The sequence below is a fragment of the Podarcis melisellensis genome, assembly GCF_964234715.1.
Source record: "Podarcis melisellensis genome assembly, chromosome: 7".
NCBI classification, from domain to species: Eukaryota; Metazoa; Chordata; class Lepidosauria; order Squamata; family Lacertidae; genus Podarcis; species Podarcis melisellensis.
The window spans coordinates 87,832,722-87,855,044 of record NC_138539.1 but is presented as its reverse complement, the minus strand read 5'-3'; the positions used below and the strand labels follow the sequence as shown (position 1 = coordinate 87,855,044).

Genomic DNA, 22,323 nt, shown 5'->3' with positions numbered 1-22,323 from the left:
GCATGAGCTCAACGTGTTATCCATTCTCAGTAGGTCTTCTGCTGAAGTTGTATTTTATTGGGTTTTCTGAACTACTGCTGTTCTTTGTTTTTGGCTTGTCCAAAAGAGGTACACCTTCTCTGTCCTCACAGAATTCTTTGGCCAGGAGCCCAAGTGCATGTAATGATGCTTGAGGAATTAAGTATTTGTGCATTCCAAGATGAAAGGATCTGATCCCCCTTCCTGGACTAATCCTGGCATGGATCCAGACTTAGCTCCTCTTCAAAAGCTCAGTTCAAAAATGTACCAAAATGTATTTCAAAATGCATATTTTGATAGAAAATATGCACATAAGAGTAAGTCCACTTCTAAAGTACACTAATGGAAGCTCAAGCTAGAAGCCATTTTCCCCATCACTAGTCCTTCCAGACCATCAAAGAAGCTAGCATGCTGCTCCTGCTGCTGCATGTGTTGGAAAATGCACTACAATTCCTCCTGCGCATGATGGGACATGCTGTGTCCTTGCTCTCAGGGAGTTGCTGTGGCAGAAAACAGGGCTGGTAGGTGTAAAAAGGAAGAAGAAAGGGGAACAGGGAAGAGAGAGAACTCTTAAACCACCTCCTAATTACTTAACTTTTTTTTAAAAAAAAGAATTAAATTTATGTGGACTTTTAAAGAAGTTTCCCAAAAATTATTCAGATAAATATGGGATGGAGCAGATTTATATGTCAATTCATGTGATGTAATGAACCAGATTAGGGTCCTGTAGTCGCTCCCTTATTGACAGCTTAAAGGTAAAGGTAAAGGTACCCCTGCCCGTACGGGCCAGTCTTGCCAGACTCTGGGGTTGTGCGCCCATCTCACTCAAGAGGCCAGGGGCCAGCGCTGTCCGAAGACACTTCCGGGTCACGTGGCCAGCGTGACATCGCTGCTCTGGCGAGCCAGAGCTTACCCATCCTTGAAGCAAACACATCCTCCTGGTCAAAAGAGGAATCCCCAGCACTTGTCTCTTGTGTCTATTGTTCTGGTCATTTCTGACTTTCTCTCTCAGGCTTTTTGGTCTGTTTCATTGTCCTTCACAGAAAAGCCGCTATGAGACATACATCAATCTTCTGTGTGCGAAGATAAAGGCCGGAACAGATGATCTGGAAAAAATAGAAGCCAACCTCTTCACAATGGAAGCTGAAGACATTTCCTTGAGGAAGACCTACTCCAGCCCTTCCATTAGCCAAGGGCAGTTGCCTGTGGTAAACAGCAAAGCAGAGAAAGACATGACAGACCAGAACACGTCAGGTAACCAATAGGTTAAAGTAACCAGAAAGTAGTATCTTGTCCTCCTCAACTGAAACTTATGAGCACAATAGTTTCTTGGGTGTGCATTAAGTACATAATGCAAATACTACAGCAGAAAGAATTCAAAGAAGCTTCTCTTCTGGTGCTTAAGTATTCCAGGATCATAGACTGTCTGCACTGGTTATCACTGTCGACATTTCCCTTTACTGTGCATGCAATAAATGGACAAGTTTTCCATACAAGGATTGGGATGTTCTTTTGCCAGCTGCGTTTCCTTGTAAACAGCTGGATTTTCCACTGAGCAACTGCTGCAGTGCTGTAGCAACATGGAGACACGACCAAATCTGTTCCTTTAACTGTTCCTTAACCAGTGGTGCTGCCTTGCCACAGTCCTTACAATATACAGGTCAAGAAATACTAGGACAGCAGATAAACAGAATCTATGGGCAGCATTTCTACAGGTAACTGGGTGAACAGTGTACATGTAAAATCAAATGCTATCACCAGAACTCAATGAGTGGCCCATGTATTGCAATAACTACATTATCTGCTCTACTGCCAAAATGTACGTACAGTTTTAAAACTTGGTGTCCAATATATAACCTTGTAAAGGTAAGAGTGCCCAAAACATGGACAGGAAGAAAATAACTTTGCTATACAGGGATCTTAGCAGTGCTAAGTAACGTTTTGAACATTTAGTAGCTTAATGGACCTTTCTTTTTCTCTTCTGTAACTGAATCCCGGCTGGCTGTGCTGCAGTGCAGGCTCTGCTCTTGTCATGCATGCAGCCACCGCCAATAGGGAATTCTCTCTTGCTTCTTCTCCTGTGCCCCTTCCCTTCTGCTTCATGGGCATCCAGGCAACTGCAAGCTAAGCGACACGCGTGGGGAGGGTGGGGGACCGAGCTGCTCATCACAGATAGCTGTACATATTCCATTTTGCTGTAAGCATAAATATACTCGCTCAATGGGATGTTGTGCTACTGTTCTTTTCTTGCTGTGGTAGAAGTGACTCCGCTGCGTTTTCAAGGCCTTCAGCACTTTATTTACTGATTGACTCATTTTCATCTTCTTTTCTAGACATGCTCACAGTTAATCAAGTTCCAGTTTTAAAGGATCTTGTGGCTGCTAATTACAGTAATTTACAGTTTCTATTTTTGCAGCTTTTTAAGATGAAGATAATAAAGAGATTTGTTTGGATTCTCACAGCTTTTGAGAATTTATAAATTATTGAGTTTCCATGTTTCGTACCACTGGGGAAGCCACCATCCTGTTTTGCCACCCCCTTTTTAAATCTCTTTGTTTTTGTACAGTTTGATAGTTTTATTTGAAATGATGAATTACAAATCATGTACAAATGATGATGAACCTGTTAATAAAATGGATTAATCCAAAGCTCTACCTGGTCCTCTTTCTGATGACTTTCAACAACTCAGCAGAAACGATACCCACACATATAGAGAGATTTTCCACAGTGGAGGAAACTGCACATTTATTTCTTTCGGGTGGGCTGAAGAACCCCGGCCCAGAAAGAGTCACCTGGATTGTTCCTTTCCGTTTAGCCTGCAAAGAGATGCGGATTGTTTAAACAGTTTTCCGGGTATTTCATCTCCACTTCAGAGTTTAGAAAGAACAACAGTCTGGTGCAAGTTACAAATATGTACAAGAACACTATCATATACCCTTCTCCAATAGAGGGTAATAAATGATTATTACTAATATTACTTAGGGTTAGGGTTGGGAAGACTCTCCAACTTTAATTTTCTTACCCAAATTCTCAGGCTCCCAAGATAGCACAAACTCAGATGCCATCTGGTCATGACCTTGAGCACTGAATTCCCACTTTCCCCTGACTACCATGCACGTCCACATTTCTTCCTTCTTAGTTTCTTTATTATTGTTGTTGTTGTTTAGTTGTTTAGGCATGTCCAACTCTTTGTGACCCCATGGACCAGAGCATGCCAGGCACTCCTGTCCTCCACTGCCTCCCGCAGTTTGGTTGTTGTAGTAGTAGTAGTAGTAGCAGCAGCAGCAGCAGCAGCAGCAGCAGCAGCAGCAGCAGCAGTAGTAATTATTATTATTATTATTATTATTATTATTATTATTATTATTATTATTAGTTATACCCTGCCCATCTGGCTGGACTTCCCCAGCCACTCTGGGCGGCTTACAACAAAATATTAAAATACAGTAATGCATCAAACATCAAAAGCTTCCCTAAACAGGGCTGCCTTCAGATGTCTTCTAAAAGTCTGGTAGTTGTTGTTCTCTTTGACATCTGCTGGGAAGGCGTTCCACAGGGCGGGTGCCACCACTGAGAAGGCCCTCTGCCTGGTTCCCTGTAACTTGGCTTCTCGCAGTGAGGGAACCACCAGAAGGCCCTTGGAGCTGGACCTCAGCATCCGGGCAAAATGATGGGGGTGGAGACGCTCCTTCAGGTATACTGGGCCGAGGCCATTTAGGGCTTTAAAGGTCAGCACCAACACTTTAAATTGTGCTCAGAAACATACTGGGAGCCAGTGTAGGTCTTTCAAGACTGGTGTTATGTGGTCTCGGCAGCCGCTGTCAGTCACCAGTCTAGCTGCCACATTCTGGATTAGTTGTAGTTTCTGGGTCACCGTCAAAGGTAGCCCCACATAGAGCGCATTGCCTTCAAAGGTAGCCCCACATAGAGCGCATTGCAGTAGTCCAAGCGGGAGATAACCAGAGCATGCACCACTCTGGTGAGACAGTCCACGGGCAGGTAGGGTCTCAGCCTGCATACCAGGTGGAGCTGGTAAACAGCTGCCCTGGACACAGACTTGACCTGCGCCTCCATGGACAGCTGCGAGTCCAAAATGCACCGACTTTTCCTACCCTCTCTTCCATCCTGGGAAAAAGGTGTGCTTTCTTGGTCTTGGCTAGCTGCAGGGCCCTGGAAAGTCATCTTACTGCAAGCCCTTTTCCCCAGACTTCCTGGCACCAAGGAAACTGGAGCTCCTTACACACCCAGCTAGGCACCCACAAGTGTACACCTGTTGAGCCAGTGGGACAAGCCAATTACATTGCTCCCCCAGAGCACCCAAAGGGGGGAAAACCCACAATTGCAGGAACAAACAATTATCTGGGCATCTCACACATCATGTCAGAGATGTGAAAAGAGATAGAATGAAAATGTCTGTTAGCCATTTAGGGGCTGTCTGGCTGAAGCTACAACCATGTGCAAGTTTGCCCAAGAACTCTACTAAGCTATTCACCCCCTTCCCTTCCCTTTATTCTGATGGAGGCACTAGGCTTCCTGAGAAATGGGAGGATGGAGGGAGAGTGGTGGAGGAAAAACAAGGAGTGTGTGGGGGGAATTAACTGAATTGCCCACCCCCTCATTGCTCATGAGACTTGGTGAGCTGTTAGTTATGTTCTCTCTATAAAAGGCAACTGCCATATCTAATGTGACTCCAACAAACTCAGAATGGATGATGAGGATGAAAAGCTGGGACTATTCAGGCCTTCCTCCCACAATGGCTAATGTCACAAGTAACAACAACAACAAAACTTGGCAAACATTCATAAACTGCCCCCCCAAACCAGGAAATACCGTATTTTTCTGTGTATAAGATGTGCCCATGTGTAAGACAACCTCTATTTTTTGAGTCCCAAATTAGGAAATAAATAATTTGAACACTAAGCAGAACAACTTTGATATTTTATTAAATATTCAAAACACCTGTATATTTAAACATCAAACAGTGAGGCAAGCTGTGTAATGGGGGCTGCCCCTGTCAGCTCAGTGTAACTCCACACTAGCTGCAGCTCCATCTCTCCCGCCTGTGTGTTGCACTTTTGTCTCAGTATTTACGGTATGTACCGTATTTATTCCACGAGCGCCGGCATATGCAAACGCTGATTGAGGAGCTGTGACTGCCAGAGCTGCCTGAGTGAGTGCGCTTGGGGAATGGGGGTCTGGGTAGCCAGGGGGCGGCTGAGGGAACCGGGTGGAAGGAACAATGTCCGGAGTGGGGGCTGCTGGGAGGGGAGTACCAGACCAGGGTTTGTTGTAAGGCCAATAGTGAGGGGAGGCTGGGGGGGGGGGAGAATATGGATGATGGTATGTATTTATTTGTTTATATATTTAATTGCAACATTCCGTGTATAAGACGACCCCCAATTTTAAACTTAAATTTTTTGGGGGGAAATATTTTCTTATACATGGAAAAATATGGTAGCTTACATATTTTTTTTAAAGGTACTCCTGACCGTTAGGTCCAGTCGTGGCCGACTCTGGGGTTGTGGTGCTCATCTCGCTTTATTGACCGAGGGAGCCAGCATACAGCTTCCGGGTCATGTGGCCAGCAGGACTAAGCCGCTTCTGGAGAACCAGAGCAGCGCGTGGAAATGTCGTTTACCTTCCCGCCAGAGTGGTACCTATTTATCTACTTGCACTTTCGAACTGCTAGGTTGGCAGGAGAAGGACCGAACAATGGGACCTCACCCTGTTTCGAGGATTCAAACCGCCGACCTTCTGAACGGCAAGCCCACACAGCACCACCATCCCAAATTCAGACTCCATTGCGTTCCATGTTCCATGTTCATAGTGGAGACTGAGAGTCTCCTCTGTAGCCTGCAAATACTCAACTTCACCCCCCGCTAGCCACTGAAGGAATAGAATGTGTCCCAAACCCAGGCGCAAGGAGTCACATGGGGGCCATGTGACATCAGCAAAGGTTGCACTGCCTATTGGCAACTGCCCTCTGCCTCTCACACACCCACCCTGCAAAAGCCCATGGAGTGAGATGGTGTTGTTGTGCAGCTCTTGGTAGACACATAATCTCAGAGCCTTGACTTCAAGCTCTGTGTTGGCCAAGAGAGTCCTGCATTGCAGAGAGCTGGACCAGGTGACCCTGGTCCAACTCTCTGCCCAACTCTGCAATTCTCTGATTCCATGAAATCCAAGCAGGTTTTTGGAGCAGCCTGCTTTCCTTCCAGGCTTCCCTTCGCCCTGTGCCATAATGTAGCCTTGTTCTAAGGCTGTTTTGGGAGCCATGCTCACCTGCCCCATTTCCCCTCAGGAGTGTGAGAGAGATTACTGGAGCCTGGCTAGACTCTGTATGCAATCATTTTTATTTCTGTATGTAATAATTGCTGGCTTCTTATTGTTGTGGGCATTCCTAAGTGTTTATTTGGTTTAATTGCACAAGCAATCTGCAAATGCTTGTTGTATCACAGCAAAGAAAAACGCTTACAAAGCTTTTGTGAAAACTAGACTCTTGGCAGTTATAAAAAAATAAAATAAGGCAATATGTTAAAGAAATCAGGCAGATGCAGATAAGAAATCCGTTTTATTAGGTAGGTGTAATAAAACCTATGTAGAAATGCATGAAAACATTAAAATAACTTTATGGGCTCTTTGGTGAATGAATCTGCAAATGATGTTTCACGCAAAGGAAAGCAGAAGTCGCATAAAATCTCAATAAATCTAGAATAAACCCCAATGTACCTGTCCATCTTTTTACAAAATGCCAAAAGGGGGATGGGATACCAAAAATGGCTATTAGGGCTGCACCTGCTGCTAAAGGCTGCACCACTTCCATACTGTCCAACATTTCACAGATTTAAGAAAAGGCACTCTGTGCTCACACAAACAGACATTTTGCTGGTGGTGTACGCAGCACTAGTAAGCTACTCAAAACAAAACTCATCTTTCAAACGATTAATTTCATGATGGATCTGGTTGTAGTTATGACAAAATAGCTGCCATTTCAACACACTCAGCAGTTTACTATCTGGATAGGTATCACCCACTAGGTCCAGAGACTTGTAGCCTGCAAAACTCATGATTTTCAGCACAGCCTCCTCTGAGGTCAGCGCCGGCTCCTGTGTCTTTTACCCAGTGTGAGCAACAAGGATCCCTGTTGATGAAACTCAATGGAGCTTCAATACCTTATTGGAGTCTAGACAGAACTGCATTTTATTGCAAAATCATGATTCAGAATGTGATTTGAGAATAGATTTTTGTAAGTTTTCTCCTGTTCAAAGGTTAAACCTACACCAGAAAAGGAAATATGGACTTCCTGAGGCTCATGACATCTCAGCTATCCAGACATCAATATACTTACCTGTATGACGTGGGCATTTGAACAATGACTTTCCATGTTTGAAGGTTGGAGGGAGTAGGGGTATTTATTTTCTTTTGTGGTTTAAGCTTATTGTTTGTAAAATATAAAAAGTGAGGCTATTCATTTTGCAAAATCCAGTTTTTTTAAAAAAAAACTGGCTGAACAACCAATAAAATGGCAGGTGCATTCAAATCCTATGCTATTTTTTTCAGAAGAAATTTGCACAGGATTGCAGCATTAATGCAATTGCAATTTTATGCCAATTTGGGACAAATTATTGGTGTGTCAGAACCAGGGATGGAGGGGAGATTGAATTTGGTACATGTCGGAAGTCTAAACCCTCAAATTCACACTTTCTGGAACAATATGTAAACTGAAATCCTTTGAAATTTGCACTTATCTGAATTTTGCAATGCAATTCTCCAACCAACTAATTTTTTTTTAATGATATATTACAGGAAAGTGTACACAGAATTACTATTGTTGTTAAAATTAATATTTTCACTAACAAAGAAAACACATTTTATTAAGGGGAATTGCTTGCAAAAATGTGTACAACAGTCAAAATTGTGTATAAAATGTGTTTATTAGGAGAAATTCACACTAAAATGAAAATGTGTTTTTTTAAAAAAAAAAATCACACATTCCTGCAAATTGTGGAGAACTGAATTCAGGATTTGAAAAATGAAAAACTGAGAGATCTGAAACTGATAGATCCTTCCATCCCGAGTCAGAATTGGCTTGGGGAGCCCAGGTCAGAGCAACTGGCTACTCACTGAAGGAAAGGGAGGTGATTAGGCCAGGTCTGTTATTGCAAATCAGAGAACTTTAGTCTAGATCCAATTGAGACCTCCTATAATGGCTCCCAGTCTTTCATTTTCTCTCTCACCACTGACTGTCAAATTGATTTTAGAATCTTGATAGTCATTTCTTACTTTTATTTATAATATTAAAAAAGTTCAAGTGTTAAACAGTCAAGAGTTCTGACATTCAGACAATCCAGAGCAATTTTTTTTGTTTTGTTTTTTACAATCATCTTTATGACAAATTAGCAGCGTTTCTATTGGACCCTGTTGTGGATGAGGAACAAAGGGTTTAAAGTACTTTATTGCTAAAAGTTAAAAGAAATACACTGGCAATTGTATTTTAATCTTCTCAGTCACAGCTTCTCCATGCATCCAATCTACAGTATCTGAAATGCAAAGGACATGCAGAAGTCAAAAGAGAAAAAGAAAAGAGGCAGGCTAGGATGTAAACCCGAGGGCCCCACGAGGAACGGAAAGGAAAGAAGGGATCTCTCTCTGTCATGGGAGTTTTCTTGCCAGCTGTACAAAGAAGTTGTCTCAGAGCTGCGAGTGACACGATGGGATGCCGTGCGGCTTGCTAAAATATATAGATAGATATTTTTAAGAAAGTCATTATGAAACGCTAGAACGTTACAATAACAACTGTCTTTACAAAACAGGGCACACTGGTAGTGGCATTTATTTTGTTTCTTTCGGGGGGGGGGAGGTAGCGGCAAGAGCCAGCATGCTGGTGACGCTACTTGGGACAAGGAGGAGGAGGAGACAGCTAGTGCTCGGGGCGATGTACTTCAGGAGATTCTTAGCTCACTTTGGGCTTTTAAAATAGGTGCGCACACGTCATCAACAGCCCCTGAACTTTCCACGGTTGTTTTATGACCAAGCTGGCATCAGAATCTGGGCTGCACCTTTCTTGGCTCTGAAGAACAGACAGCAGATGCTCAGAGTCACTGATGAACAGCTAGCACTTGTGCTCAGTAGTAGCAGGGCTGAAGCAGATCTCAGAATCGGCATTTCTTGAAGTAGTCCTATTTAACCACACTGCTTCGAAGTATTTAATTTGCTTAATTATCTGGTTTCCCCTTGCTCATGGATCTGTTTAGACTAAGCGATATATTGTAAGGGCTGTTGCTACTGTGTGCTTTATTCACTTCCTACTTATCTTGTATTAAAAAACGTAATTACCAGTACATATTATTTTCCCTGAAAGGGAAAGGGACTTATGGAAACATTGACACGTATGTTGTGTGTGTGTGTGTGTGTGAGAGAGAGAGAGAGAGAGAGAGAGCACAAAAGAGAAAGTGTATGTGTGCGCAACACTTTAAAAGCACTAGATTACCAACATCCAGATATCAAGCAATTTAAAAGGGTGTTTGTGTTCAAATGGAAAAGTGCTTATTAAAATATTCCATAACAAGTTGTCCTAAACATAAAGCTTATGATCTCAAGAATGCTTAAACGTAATTTTCATTGTGGACTCTGGCATTAGCGTACAGCAAAAGGCACCACGAATTTTGTTTTTTTTAATGATTTGTAAGTAGTCAAAAATTGGCCCATCTCTTTAATTTTTTTTGTTGATTTCTTCTTTTCTCAGAAGCTGTAAATCAAGATGTTACGTATAAATAGAGATTCCTTATAAAAAGGTCTTTGCCATTAGCTATTATAAGACATCATTGCTAAAATGAAAATAAAACATTTCATATTTTTTTCTTTTTTATATATAAAATAAAAATTTGTCTTTTCTGTTATTCCTCCCCGCTTCCTCAGTCCTGGTGTGTTCATGGGAGTGGGCATGAGGGAGAGCCGGTGTGGCCTCTAAGGTGGTGCTGAATCTTGGCGGGATCTGCTGTTATGTGTCACTTGGTTCCCTCCCTGCGTGTTGCATCTGTCGAAGGAATAGTAAGTCCTGCTATCGGCCAGGCGATAGAGAGGGGGTGAATCGGGGTCCATTGCCTCCGTGTTTCTCATACTTAAGAAAGGCGTGCTCTCGGCCACCAGCTCCTCATCAGATTCACTGTATGAGGCGCTGCTCACTGAAAAGGAGTCTCTCAGCATTTTGCCCCTGTGCGACAGGTGCCCGTTCAGTTTCGATTTCCTCCACCGCCTGCTGTTGCTGCCCGTTCTCTTTGGCTGATCTAGCACAGAGATGTACTCGTGTGTTGTCTCGTATTCGTCGTCCTCCGTGATGCGGAAGGGGCTGGAGGGCAAGCTCCCTGTGCTCTCGTTCAGGTAGCTCCTTCTTTGGTAGTAACTCTCATACCTTTGCATATCTTGGGAAGGGATCTGGTACCTTCGGAGCAATGGCTGCTGTTCCTCCACCTGGAAGCTAATGGATGCCGCAGGAGGCAGAGAGACTGCATGGGCTGAATTAGGAGAAGTGATCTCAAAGGTGGGCATGTGGGCTGATACGGAGCAGTGGAAGTCAACCGGCGACAGGCGTGCTGGGGTGGTCAAGGCAGATACGTACCTGGAAGGAGAAACAAAGGCATTGGGATCAAGCTGAAGGGTCACAATGAAGAGCTCTCCCCCCCCCCTTTAGCACACAACTTTAAATCCAGGCTGAGTTAATGCTTTCTACTAGCCCAACTTGCACAGAAATGTTTTTTCTTTTCGTCTGTGTGTTTTGTTTACAATGAGATAGAAAGAGGTGGCAAGGAGACAGTCATCGTCCGCGGGGCCTGGGAAGAATTACCACACCGACAGGAGCAAGGTGGGAATTGTTATGGGGTTTGGTCAAATGAACAATAAGGGGGGTATTTTTTCAGTTACAGGCTCAGACCTTAACTTAGGAGCACAGATAAAACACACAGGAAACAAATGGGATCACTTCTTTACATGTGAAAAGAACAATTATGAGCAAAACAGTTCAGTGATTTTTAAATTTTACAGTGTGAAGCAGATTAAGGCTAAAAGCCTAACCCCACTTGTGTTTGCAAGGGAAAACCCCAAAGTCAAGCTGAACAAGCAACAAATAACAATGGTATAATTCAATGCTTTTTCCTGGGGGGACGCAGGGGTATGTATACCCCTAAACATTTTGTGAATCTTTATACTTCTGTCCATTTATTGTATTTATTTCCCCCAATTTGAACTATAAAATGGTGGTTTTCTTGAGTCAAAATGAGAGTACTCCTAAACATGTATCTGAAACAATGCAAGATGATCCTTCTAACAAGGAATATTTCAAAATCATGAGGACAAAACACTACATAACAAGCTCTGGGGAAAATGATAGTAAAATTATGTTCTTTATTTCCTTGAAGCATCTGCTGCCGCCTATTGTCAGAGATCAGACCCCTGCGATCACTCTTCCCAAGCAACTTGCACTTATGCTCAGACCAAGAAAATCAACCATTTCTACTTTCTCAGGTGAATTACCGTATTTTTTGCACCATAACACTCACTTTTTTCCTCCTAAAAAGTAAGGGGAAATGTCTGTACGTGTTATGGAGGGAATGCCTATGGGTGGCATGCCTACGGATTTTCCTCCTCTAAAAACTACGTGCGTGTTATGGTCGGGTGTGTGTTATAGAGCGAAAAATACAGTATGTTATTCTGCTGACCACTATCCGGTGCATTTAAAACCCGAACATGCCTCTCTCCTCTACTTAAATGTCCCTTCCTATTATCGTAGCCTCTTTATCCCATGGGGTGGATTGCTATGCGTGTTTATTGAGAGTACAATAGGTTCTCTAGGTTTCACTCAAGTGTGCACATCACTGCAGTTTAATCCTCAGCATTGTTTCTGTCGGATGTGGATTAGCCACAACGTAGTTCATTACAGCAGCATGTTCTCTAGCATTTTCGAGGACACAACTGAAGAAAGTAATTGGTGCCTGGCTGCTGCTGTCATGTGTTCAGTTTCCAGTTCTGTGTGAGCCTAAGATGGAAGTCACGTGGCAGAATTGGAGGAAATGGGAAAGAGATCAGTGAGGAAGATGTGTTAAGAGCCAAAGAACTAAGCACATAGCAAGCTCCTGGTTTGGGCCAGGCTTTGATCACAGTGGTGCTTTACAGCATGCAAACCACTTCACCTAGATTATATGGTCGTAATTCTGCAACAGCAGCAGACCTGCAAAGCAAGTCAGTGCTGTTTCCCCCAGGTTGCATATGGTGAGGCTGGAGCAGATTACAGCTATCTAGTGGATTTATGGCAAATTTTAACCATGGGCCTCCTAATCCAGACTCTTAGGGCTCATTCACATTTACCTTTTGCGCCACACTTTCTAGGCACAGGACTTCACTTTCCCGGTCTATGGCCAAGTGTTGTTGTCCTCGTCATCCCACTGCTTTCCCTAGGAAAATCTGCTCTTTATTGCTGAATCAGAACAAATGGCAATTCAAATTTTCTGCAGAATGCCATTTACTCCAATTAAGCAGCAAGGTTTTTGCAGGGAAAGCAGTGGGGCAAACAAACAAAACTGTCGGACACAGACCTGGAAAGCCCAGACCTAGAAATGCAGAGCAAAAGTAAGTGTGGACGAGCCCTTAGCCATTATGCCACATGGCCTTTTAGTGTGTGTGTGTGTGTGTGTGTGTGTGTGTGTGTGTGTGTTGCAAAACAAAAACAAAAAAACCCTTTAACTCAGCTTATTCATCTTAACTCTGGAATTGATACTCAAAGCTCTCCCCATCCCCCTCCTTCTCTCTCACTGTTTCATGAGAGAGACTGGACATTGTCTGTGAAAGTCTGTGAAACACCATCCATACTGACAAGCAAGTGGGAACAGCAAGCGAGAATAACAGCAGAAAACGAGACCTCTCACTATGTGGTGAGTCTCGAAGGGAATCCACGGAGTCTCTGTATTGCATCATGGGCCTCCTTTGCTCCTCACTGGCATAGGCAGCCTCCCTCCGAGCGCGAGCCTCCACGCAGGCAGGGCTGTTGCACTTGCTGGTCCCCACGGAAGACAGCATAATCCCAGACTGACAGTCCGAAGTCAGGCTTTCTGTCTGCTCCAGGCTCCAAGTGTGGCTTCCATGTCTGCGGATCAAACCAGAGCAAGTGACTTTGGATCCCTCCCAGCAGCCTCATACTGCATAGATCCACACAAATTACTTAGCAGGCTTGACTTGTGAGAGAATAAAATGGGCTAATCCCATGTATGCAGCTCTAAGCTTCTTGGAGAAAGAGGATGGGGTAGAAAGGAGGCTGGTAATGAATGCAGCTGTGTTTCTACTTATACACGGGCATGCAGGGGTTAAGAGCACAGAGTTCCATGTGGAGCATTTTCTTTGGGACGCACCTCACCCCTTCCACCACTCCTTCTGACTGCTCAAACCCGCTCAGAGCTGGACAGAAACACTCCAAGGGGCACAACTGATTCTGAGAGTGAGAGAGCCAGGCTGCTCACCCCTTCCTGACTGCCTGTCTCTAGAAAGATGAGAGGACCCTGCTAGCATGAGGGAGGTGAGATCTGAAAGCAAAATGTCACAGGCACAAGCAAAAGTCAATTACTGAAACTAAACGTTGCAAATGAGGCCACAGGCCTGCAAGGAACATTTCCATCATGCCATTAACCGAAGGGCTTTTCTGCACTCCCAGATGTCTGCATATGCACAGATCGCTATGCAGGTAAGTTGAGACAAAACTGAGTTTTGAAGCTGGGGTGTGAAGTACCTTTGCCTTGAATTCGGAGTCCCTGTGGAGCTCGGGTGGGATGGTGAGCAGGAATGGCTCCCTGAAAAAGTGGTCTCCGTTTCCCTTCGTATGACATGCTCAGTAGCAGGAACGTTTTTCGACATATACTGGGCGGAAAGTCACAAATTATCTGACATCAATTTTAAGCTGAAAACATTGTTTTATTTATAGGCTTGTTATGAACCATACTACATTATGCTTCCATTTACAGAGGATAAGAATTAGGCCAGCCAATTCAGATCGCCCTAATTTTGCTTGACTTTTGTTCTTCAATTTCAGAACCTCCAAAACAATTAGCCTGCCTGGAAGTGCTGCTTATGATTGCTTTTAAAAGCTTATGACCTTGTGATGCTAATCTCTGGGCTGGCATCTCCCCAGCAGCAAAGCACAGAACACTAAAGATGCAGAGCAACACATATCACCGGAGGAGACAACCTGCATATAAGAGCAATGGTTGCATCACCCGAGCAAAAAACCAATCTCTTTAGAGACGTTTAAGTCTTGCTTAAATACTAAGCCAGTGAGGAATGAAACCCCTTTCCACACACCAAATAGCACCAACTGAAATGCACAGATGCTCATCTCAGACTACCCAAATGAAGCTAACACTTATTATCATGTTTAATTCCTACCCAGCCTTTAAGCCCAGGACAGCGTTGCATATGACAAAAAGCAGTAAGCTGAACTTGCAATCTTTAAAAGAAACAACTATAATAGCAAACCGGAATCCTCCAATTAATTGAGCCAAAGGTGGGGGCTGCTGCATGACGAAGGCCCTCCCCCGTTATCCTTACTGGAAGGCATTGCAAGGCGGGGGGGGGGGGGGGCAGCCTGAAGACACACCGTGGCTGTCAAAGTGGGCAGCACAAAGGATGGAAGGATCTGCAAATTTCAGTGATCTCCGTATCTCGTTTTTTCCAATCTTAAATTCAGTTCTCCACATTTCCACAGCAATGAAAATTATTCGGCATTCTTGTGTAAGTTTCTCCAAACCGACTTTTAAAAATGCGGTTTTACAAGCGCTTTGTCCTAATACAATGCATTTTTATGTTATTTCCACTAACAGGCTCCTTTCTTAATGCAAACCTTACTGTGAATATATGCACTGTTTGATTGGAGAAATACATCACAAAATTCAGTTAATTGCCAATTTTGAAGGAAGGTTCTGTGTTTTGGTTCTAGAAAGTGTGAATTTGATGGATCCGCCTCTAAATGCAATGAAAGTTCTCCCCCATCCCTGGGAAACACACCAGGTGTGTTTGTAGACCCTCTGGGCTGCTGCTTGCCCACTCGGCTGCTATGCACCTGCAGGGACTTGAAGTAGCAGCCTCTGTGCCTTTGTGTCTCAGTGTCCTTTTCCCCCTTCCTCACATACAGCAGCTGGGAGCCCCACCAATAAACTACTACATGAACTGCCTCTGGAAAAAGCCAAGGGAGGGACAAGAGGGAGAAAGTGAAGAAGGGAAATAGAAATAGAACGGGGGGGGGGAGGAGGGGGAGGAGGAGGAAATGACCATTTGCCCCTCTGTCCTTGATCTATCCCCTCCCCCATTGCCATTTCAGAGGTTCCCACACCCTGATTTTTTTTTTTAAAAAAAGCTACTTACATCAGCCATCTGAATTTCCTCAGGGTCCAGCCGGGGGTGACTAGGGCCATTTGCAAGGTTTCTGTTCTGATGGGCTGGACACATATTTTGCCGCAAATGGTTATGCATTTGATTTCTCTGTTTTCTAAAGAGTTAAAGAGATTAATACATTTTACTGATGCTTGCCTTCATCCTGAAAAGATATTCAGTTATGAATAGGGGAATAAAATGACGAAATGTTCTTTGAGGATTGGAAACCTTTTGTAGAATATCTAAAGAACTATTGTAATTGCATGAAAATGCCAGTAGGATTTGAAATATGAGCAACAGTAGAAAGACATTAATGCCAATAATATAGGATGTATATATGGAGTGTCATAAGTTAAAATATACAGCATTAAAAGATAGGCACAGAACATCATGGTGGGAGGGATGGAAAGTCAAAGGAATAATTAAACGTATTGTTGATGGCAAAGTATGTAAACCTTTGAAAACGAAATCAACATTTTTTTTAAAAAAAAGAATAGGGGAATACAAAGTTTGACAATGGTCAGCTCTTTTTACTGCATTCTTCTGCCAAGGAAGACAGGGTCCCCCTTTGGACAAGCGGCTGGGAATTAGAGAATTTTGGCTTGCACTCAATCTTTGCAGTTTGCATATGGGAACTTTATCAGATTAGATAAGACACTGGAGATGCATGAAGAGAACAGTAGTACAATTACTTCAGCTGGGAATTGTTCTTAGCACCACTCTCCTGCCTTGTTGTTCTTGTTAGACTAAGGCATGGTTTTCAATGTGTGCATTGATGTATTGAGAGAGGGAGCCTATTGGCTTACATATGGTTTCAGTGTCTCTGTGTGGGGTTTTTTGTTTGGTTGTAAATCACTTTGGGTTGCCTTGAGCGAGATAAAGCAGCTGAAAAAATTGTAACAATTAGTAAATAATAATAATAATAATAATAATAATAATAATAATAATAATAATAATAATAATAATATCATCTACACTTCAGTAAACTTTTACTATTACTGTTCTGGTTTGCACCACTTTATCAGTTTTTTTCCTTTTTTCTTCTTTAAAGATTTTCTAATTCACACTTCAACAGCTTTTTGCCTATATTTCTAAAATTGTTAACAATGTAACTTACCATGGGTGGCAACAATGGCGCCTGAGGGTATCAGAGTAGAAGCACTGGTGCTGATCCCTGAGGAATGGAAGCGGAGCAAGGTGGCAATGAGGTGGGGAGAGCTCCCAGTGGGTGGTAGCATTCACCCACTTGTGGGACCAACAACAAGAACCCAGAGCTCCCATGACCTCACTTCCGCCTCACTCGGCCCCATTCCTGTCCTGGCGAGTGGACACTGCTCTAGCCTCCTCCCATGTAGCTATGCTGAAAGCACTGTCTGAAAGCACTCTGGAACTGCATGTTACACCAGTTGCTGAAAACAGTAGACTCACTCCCTTCCTTTTCCTCCCTAAAGCTTAGTAAGGTTGCATATAGGTGTAAATAAAACCCTATGTGTCCAGTGAAACTGACCCTTGGGTAAGTGCTGGAATCCCTGCAGTGACGCCACTCAGAGCTCAGGTTACACACAACAGTATTTTAGGCTGGTAACAATTGGAACTTTAAGAACGGCATAAAATGCCCATGCATTATAAAAGCTCTCTTTACTATTAAGAAATGTCACTCACTTGGTTTTACAGTAGGCTACCACACACACTATTCCCACAACAAGCAATGCAACACAAATCCCAGTTATGGTTAGAACTCTCTTCTGATACAGCTCCTCAGCTTCTGCAAATGACATAAAAACAATGAGCGGTTAAAAGCATATCAGTTTAAAAATATGAATTCTGAATATACCAACCCTCTCACTAGGAGACGGAACCCAATGGGCTCTTTTCCTGATTTATACACTAAAATCTGTACTCCTAGCCCAACATTAGGTGTAGATATTCTACTTCTCTCCAAACCTTTACTTTTACTATTTCCTTTTCACGTGAATCAAATCAAACAAAAAACAATTCACACTGGGTTCCTTTTTCTTTCCAAGACATCTCTCCCATGTTTTCTAATAATCCCACAAACCTACTTCTTTTTTGAACAACTATTTGTAGAATACCCGATGTATGACAGCATTCAAGCAAGAGCGTAGCAGTTCTCATATTCTCAGAGGTCTCATGTTCATAGAGTGGTCATGCGTCCTACTTTACAGAGAGCGGTCTTGCATTTGAAGAACCTCTCTATTTGAAGGGCTATCTGGTCCAAGTCTGGTTTAAAAATAAACAACCCTGAGAAGAGAAAGGAGGGGCCTTGAAGTTGCCCATCAACGTTTAGCACCTGAACAGTGGAGTAAGCAGGCATTCAGATCACATGGTCATCCTTCCCCACTATGATGAAATGTATTGCAGTTGTTTAAATTATGTAATTATGTCTACATAAAATAATAAATATAACACATAAAACAATATACACATTGTATATATATTGATCTACTTTGTTCCTTTTCTCTTTTTTGGCACTATATCAGTGGCGTCTTTTCATACTCACAAATGTCCTTCAATACTGCAGAAAATTCATGTTGACCCACAGTGGAAACACTTGCTGAGTTTCATTTTTTGTTGGTAAAGTAGCCAAAGGAAATATATATCTACATACACTTCGCTCTGAGCTCTGTATCTCTTAACTCTGGTAGCATTTAGAAGTCACAGAACCCGAACAACTAACCAGAAGACAGTGGAAGAGAAACTGAATCACTGTGTATCTTTTGGCTACTGGAGCCTCTAAGAACAGCAGAGGAGTAGGAGAGTATCCAGGACTCGGCTACACTGGTAAAAAAGAAGCAATTTATATGTGTTGTATATGCAATATAACATTGTGGAGTCCTGTTTTTCTCTACCAGATTTCCCTGTTTAAATTTACAACGCGTTTAACTGAAATGCTTCTTTGATGTGTCTAGACCCAGCCTCTCTGCTATCAGAAGCTGTGCAGATGTACCAATGGTTGAAAGTGATTACTTGCTGGGGAGAAATGGGTTGCCTGCATGGGTGTCTGCAGGGAAGACAGGGAGTGCAATTGCCCACCCCACCCCACCCCCCAAATAAGCTACAATCTCCAGTTTCTCAGCTTACTTTTCGTTTTTAAAAAAGTATGTCCCTAGCACTTGAGGGACACGAGATATGAGACACCACTTGCAGGCACTATGCTCGCCCATTGGTATTTATGACAGACTAGCCTTTTGGTCAATGAATGAAGTGTCAGCAATAACTGACTTTTAGGAAAGAAGATCTAGCCAATAAGACAAACAGAAGGTTTGAATTAAACATTAATGATATAGTCTTCAAAACAGGAACATCTTGGTTTGTTCTTAAGATTTTTCTGATAGTCTTTAATGGTGGAGAAGCAATTTCTGCCCCACAGAAAGCAATTCTGCTATCCAGAATTGTAGTGTTGCTGTGGTTGAGGTGTAGTAGCTCAAAGACAAAGGCAGCAGCAAAGATTTTTCTGAGTCATATCTTATTTCATACAAAAAATATTTTTCTGAGTTAGTAAACATTAAAAAAATTATTGGGCTAATGCCAATGCAAAAAAGGCCATCATTATTATGCTCATATTGCAGAGGGTAGGAGTGGTGCTGATAAAGCATGGGTTATGTCGACCCTGCAAAGTAACTCAGTGTTGGTAGGCAGGCTTAGAGTAGCATATGGCCACCATGAAGGTGTAGCCCAGTGTTGTGAGCCTGTCAAGTCAATTGGAGCAGAAGTGCACCTGGTTAAAGGCTGGGAGAGGGAAGGAAACCAGGGCAGGAATGGGGGGCTACAACTGCGAGTGAACAGGTGGCGTTTAGATGCAGGTTCACGCACTGAGAAACAACAGAGAAGCAAACCTGGAATATAATTTTCTCAGAGGCCAGGTCTAACAATGTCTCACATCCACTCAGTCACCAAATTTCCTAGAAATGGTAGATCTGGTCTCTAATGCCAGTCATGTTTGTCTGTTTGTTTGTTTGGCGTGTCTGCCTCCATGTTGTCTGAAATGAGGTTCTTCAACAACCGTGTCTCTCTCACTGGGGTGTTTTATACGAGAGCAGAGTGCCAACGGCTTGCTTGTTGCAGCTCTTCCACCAGCTGAAGTGTTGGCTTAGCATCTCTCATACCTATTTGTCTCCCATCCTTTCCCAATCAATCCAGTCCCAGCCTTCCACAAAATAACCAGTTGTTTTCCCCGCTACCCCAAATGTTGGCCCTAGTTTTTAAGGTTAGGTTTGCATTTTATTTACAGCTGTGTTCTGCTTTCTGTATTAATACTTAGTCTTCTGTGTTTATGTCTAAGTCTTGTGACTTCATTGTACACAGTCCAATACATTGTACACAGTCAGTGAACAAGCAGCACTCATACAGGGTAATATTACATACATCAGTGCAGTACAGTCTTAATAACATTAGTTTCTTTTTTGGAGGGGAATACAAACTTAAACACAAGCAGAAAATGTCTGCCTGAAATTTGGCAAGGCTAATCCTCTCTTGGGAGGCTACAATGTCTCCCAATATCATACACCTACGTGGAAAAAAAACAAAAAAGTAATGGCCATTTTGATTTCAGAGTTTAAGTGAACATGAACACAAGATTTTGATTTCCAGTCCCAGATCAGGTTGCACTGGGCTCAGATTGATCCAAAATTAATCAGGGCTGGATCCAGATCACCAAATCAGGCCCTGAATTTGATGGGGGTCAGGCTTGCACAGCCCAGTGTGAATGGGGTGAGAGACTGAATAGTCTCCCTGGGAATGGAGGGTCTGAGAAAGGAATGACTGCAGATAAGGCAATATAAATTATAAAAATCCATGAAGGCATGGTTCATAGTCTGCGCCAAATAATTCTCAAGTTACACTTGTTGGGTACACACGCATAATATTAAGTTACAATTTCATAAAAGAGAGAAGATTATGACCTTGAAAATGATCCCCTCCCAGCCGAAGTTTTGTAATGAAGTACATTAGCCCTTCACTATAGGCAGTAATCAAATATTTTAGGTATATGGAATATTTTGGTTTATATAGAATTAGAAACAGATACACACACACACACACACACACACACTTTTGTCTTTTTGTATATGCATACATTCTAATTTAAGGCAATTACCTTGTCTGGCATGAAAAGCTCTGTCTGAAGGCCTAATCAAATGTTATGGGCAAACAAGTGTCACAAAACTCTCAAGGCTGCTTTTGTTGCAGAAAAGCTGCTTTAGGAAGTGACAACTTAGAGCACAGAAGCAGGAGGAGGGAGGACTGCTTAACCCTTTCACCACTCACTGAAAATGATCCCTTTGTGTATGGGGGGGTTGTTTTGAGGGGGGTTTTGCAACCAAACCAGCAGCTGAAGTTTGTTGCACATACCTGTGCATAAATTTTTATCAGGCCCTTATTTTAGAGTCTTACAAATCAATTCAATTCTTTCACATCCTTAGAGTAACTTTTCAGCCCATATGAATTCTACTTCACTTTTAAAGCTATTTCACAAAAAAGTGGTATGAACTAACAAGGAGGCTAATGTGGGGGGAGGGACACTGCCCATGAACTTCTGATTTATTCCACAATAAGAGTCTAAGCTCCACTATTTGAACACAGCTATAGAAATAAAGGAGTAATGCACTTTAAAGTATGACAGGTAAGCTTTTGCTGTGCTGTGAAATTTGAACCTATAAATGAAATAATATGCCCTAAAAGGATAGCTGTCATCTGAAGGACTGTCAGCAGCTCGTAATGGTATCTGGTTAACTTTCATATTTGAAAATAAGGGATCAGCAGCCTCGAAAACAAGGGATCAGCAGCCTCACCTGTCCCGGGGACAGTCTACGGGATATCTAACAATCCGGGATAGCAGCGGGAAGCAGCGGGAAACTGAAATAAGGGAATTTCCCGCAAAAAAAAGGGAAGGTTGACAGCTATGCCTAAAAGGTATGCTACAGTGCAATCAGGCAGCAATCCAAACACAAAGATTGTTCTCTGTGCAGTGGTGGTTTCATTTTACTTTTGGGCTTGCTGGCATCTGAAAACTATGTGTTCTACATAACTCCTCCTTTTAGGATTTAGCAAACAAACAAACAAAAAACCCCAACAGTTCCCTCTTTTACTTCCCAGAGTCCTCTGTGTGTCATCCAACCAAGTAGAGGCGCTGGATGGATCAGGATCTGGCCTTTCCTCAGAAAGGAAGGCACCAAAACCAGAGATTCTTATCATCTGTCACTGCTGGCATCTACTGCCTGACAAATGGTGAAAGAAAAACTCATGCCCACTTTAGGACCAGGAAGGAAATTTCGATAATGTGATGATCAAGATTTCTAAGACATCCTAAGCAATTTACAGCTTAAATTCCATTCCAAAAAGTGGGTATCAAACCTAGCCTTAAAAAGAGTGTTTTCAAATATCAGGCTTAAAGCGCCTTTTAGCCTCTCTCCTGCTATTCATGTTGATGCCAGAGAACTGAAGGGCACTGTAGATTTCACTTTCAGCCTCAGGTGTGAATATACCTGAGGATTATATGGCTTGACTACTGTGTTACCTTTCCAGTATATAAGCACTCAGGAGGTTTATACTTTGGCTGTCAGAATTTGCAGGCACACATTAGGCCCTCAAACCCTACTTTTTGCTTTTCAAAATGGGCATGTGCTATTATAACTCTAGCTCAAAGCGGCTTAAATGGGCAAATCCCACTGACTATCAGTAAGATAAGAAGCCTTTTTCTTACTTGAGATGTTAGAGTATCTCTCTATACTCAGGACATGCAAAGCTGGAAACAGGGAAAGCAAGTGCCTTTTCACCAGTTTGTACATGCCAGTCCACAAACCCTTCCTCTCTGCCTGGTTTGTGATCGGAAAAGATCTTTGCTACAAAGATGAGATGTAGGTAGAATAATTATTAGCCATA

The 22,323-nt window shown here is 42.7% G+C and overlaps 2 protein-coding genes across 5 annotated transcripts in view; one reads left to right on the top strand and one right to left on the bottom strand.

Moving 5' to 3' along the window:
• PSD2 (pleckstrin and Sec7 domain containing 2) overlaps positions 1–2,670 on the top strand; it is a 51,895-nt gene extending 49,225 nt beyond the window's left edge. Inside the window, exon 15 of the mRNA XM_081917778.1 lies at positions 1,062–2,670. Within this exon, the coding sequence (XP_081773904.1) occupies positions 1,062–1,283 (222 nt within the window). The 3' untranslated portion in view covers positions 1,284–2,670. The remainder of the gene's footprint in view (positions 1–1,061) is intronic.
• Positions 2,671–7,049: 4,379 nt separating this feature from the next.
• Positions 7,050–22,323, bottom strand: part of NRG2 (neuregulin 2) — a 140,652-nt gene continuing 125,378 nt past the window's right edge. For all 4 annotated transcript variants that reach the window (XM_081917803.1, XM_081917802.1, XM_081917804.1 and 1 more), the window contains 5 exons: positions 17,086–17,188; positions 15,415–15,538; positions 13,787–13,914; positions 12,926–13,150; positions 7,050–10,633 (listed from right to left, as the gene is read on the bottom strand). In XM_081917803.1, the coding sequence (XP_081773929.1) occupies positions 9,982–10,633; positions 12,926–13,150; positions 13,787–13,914; positions 15,415–15,538; positions 17,086–17,188 (1,232 nt within the window). In that variant the 3' untranslated portion in view covers positions 7,050–9,981. The remainder of the gene's footprint in view (positions 10,634–12,925; positions 13,151–13,786; positions 13,915–15,414; positions 15,539–17,085; positions 17,189–22,323) is intronic.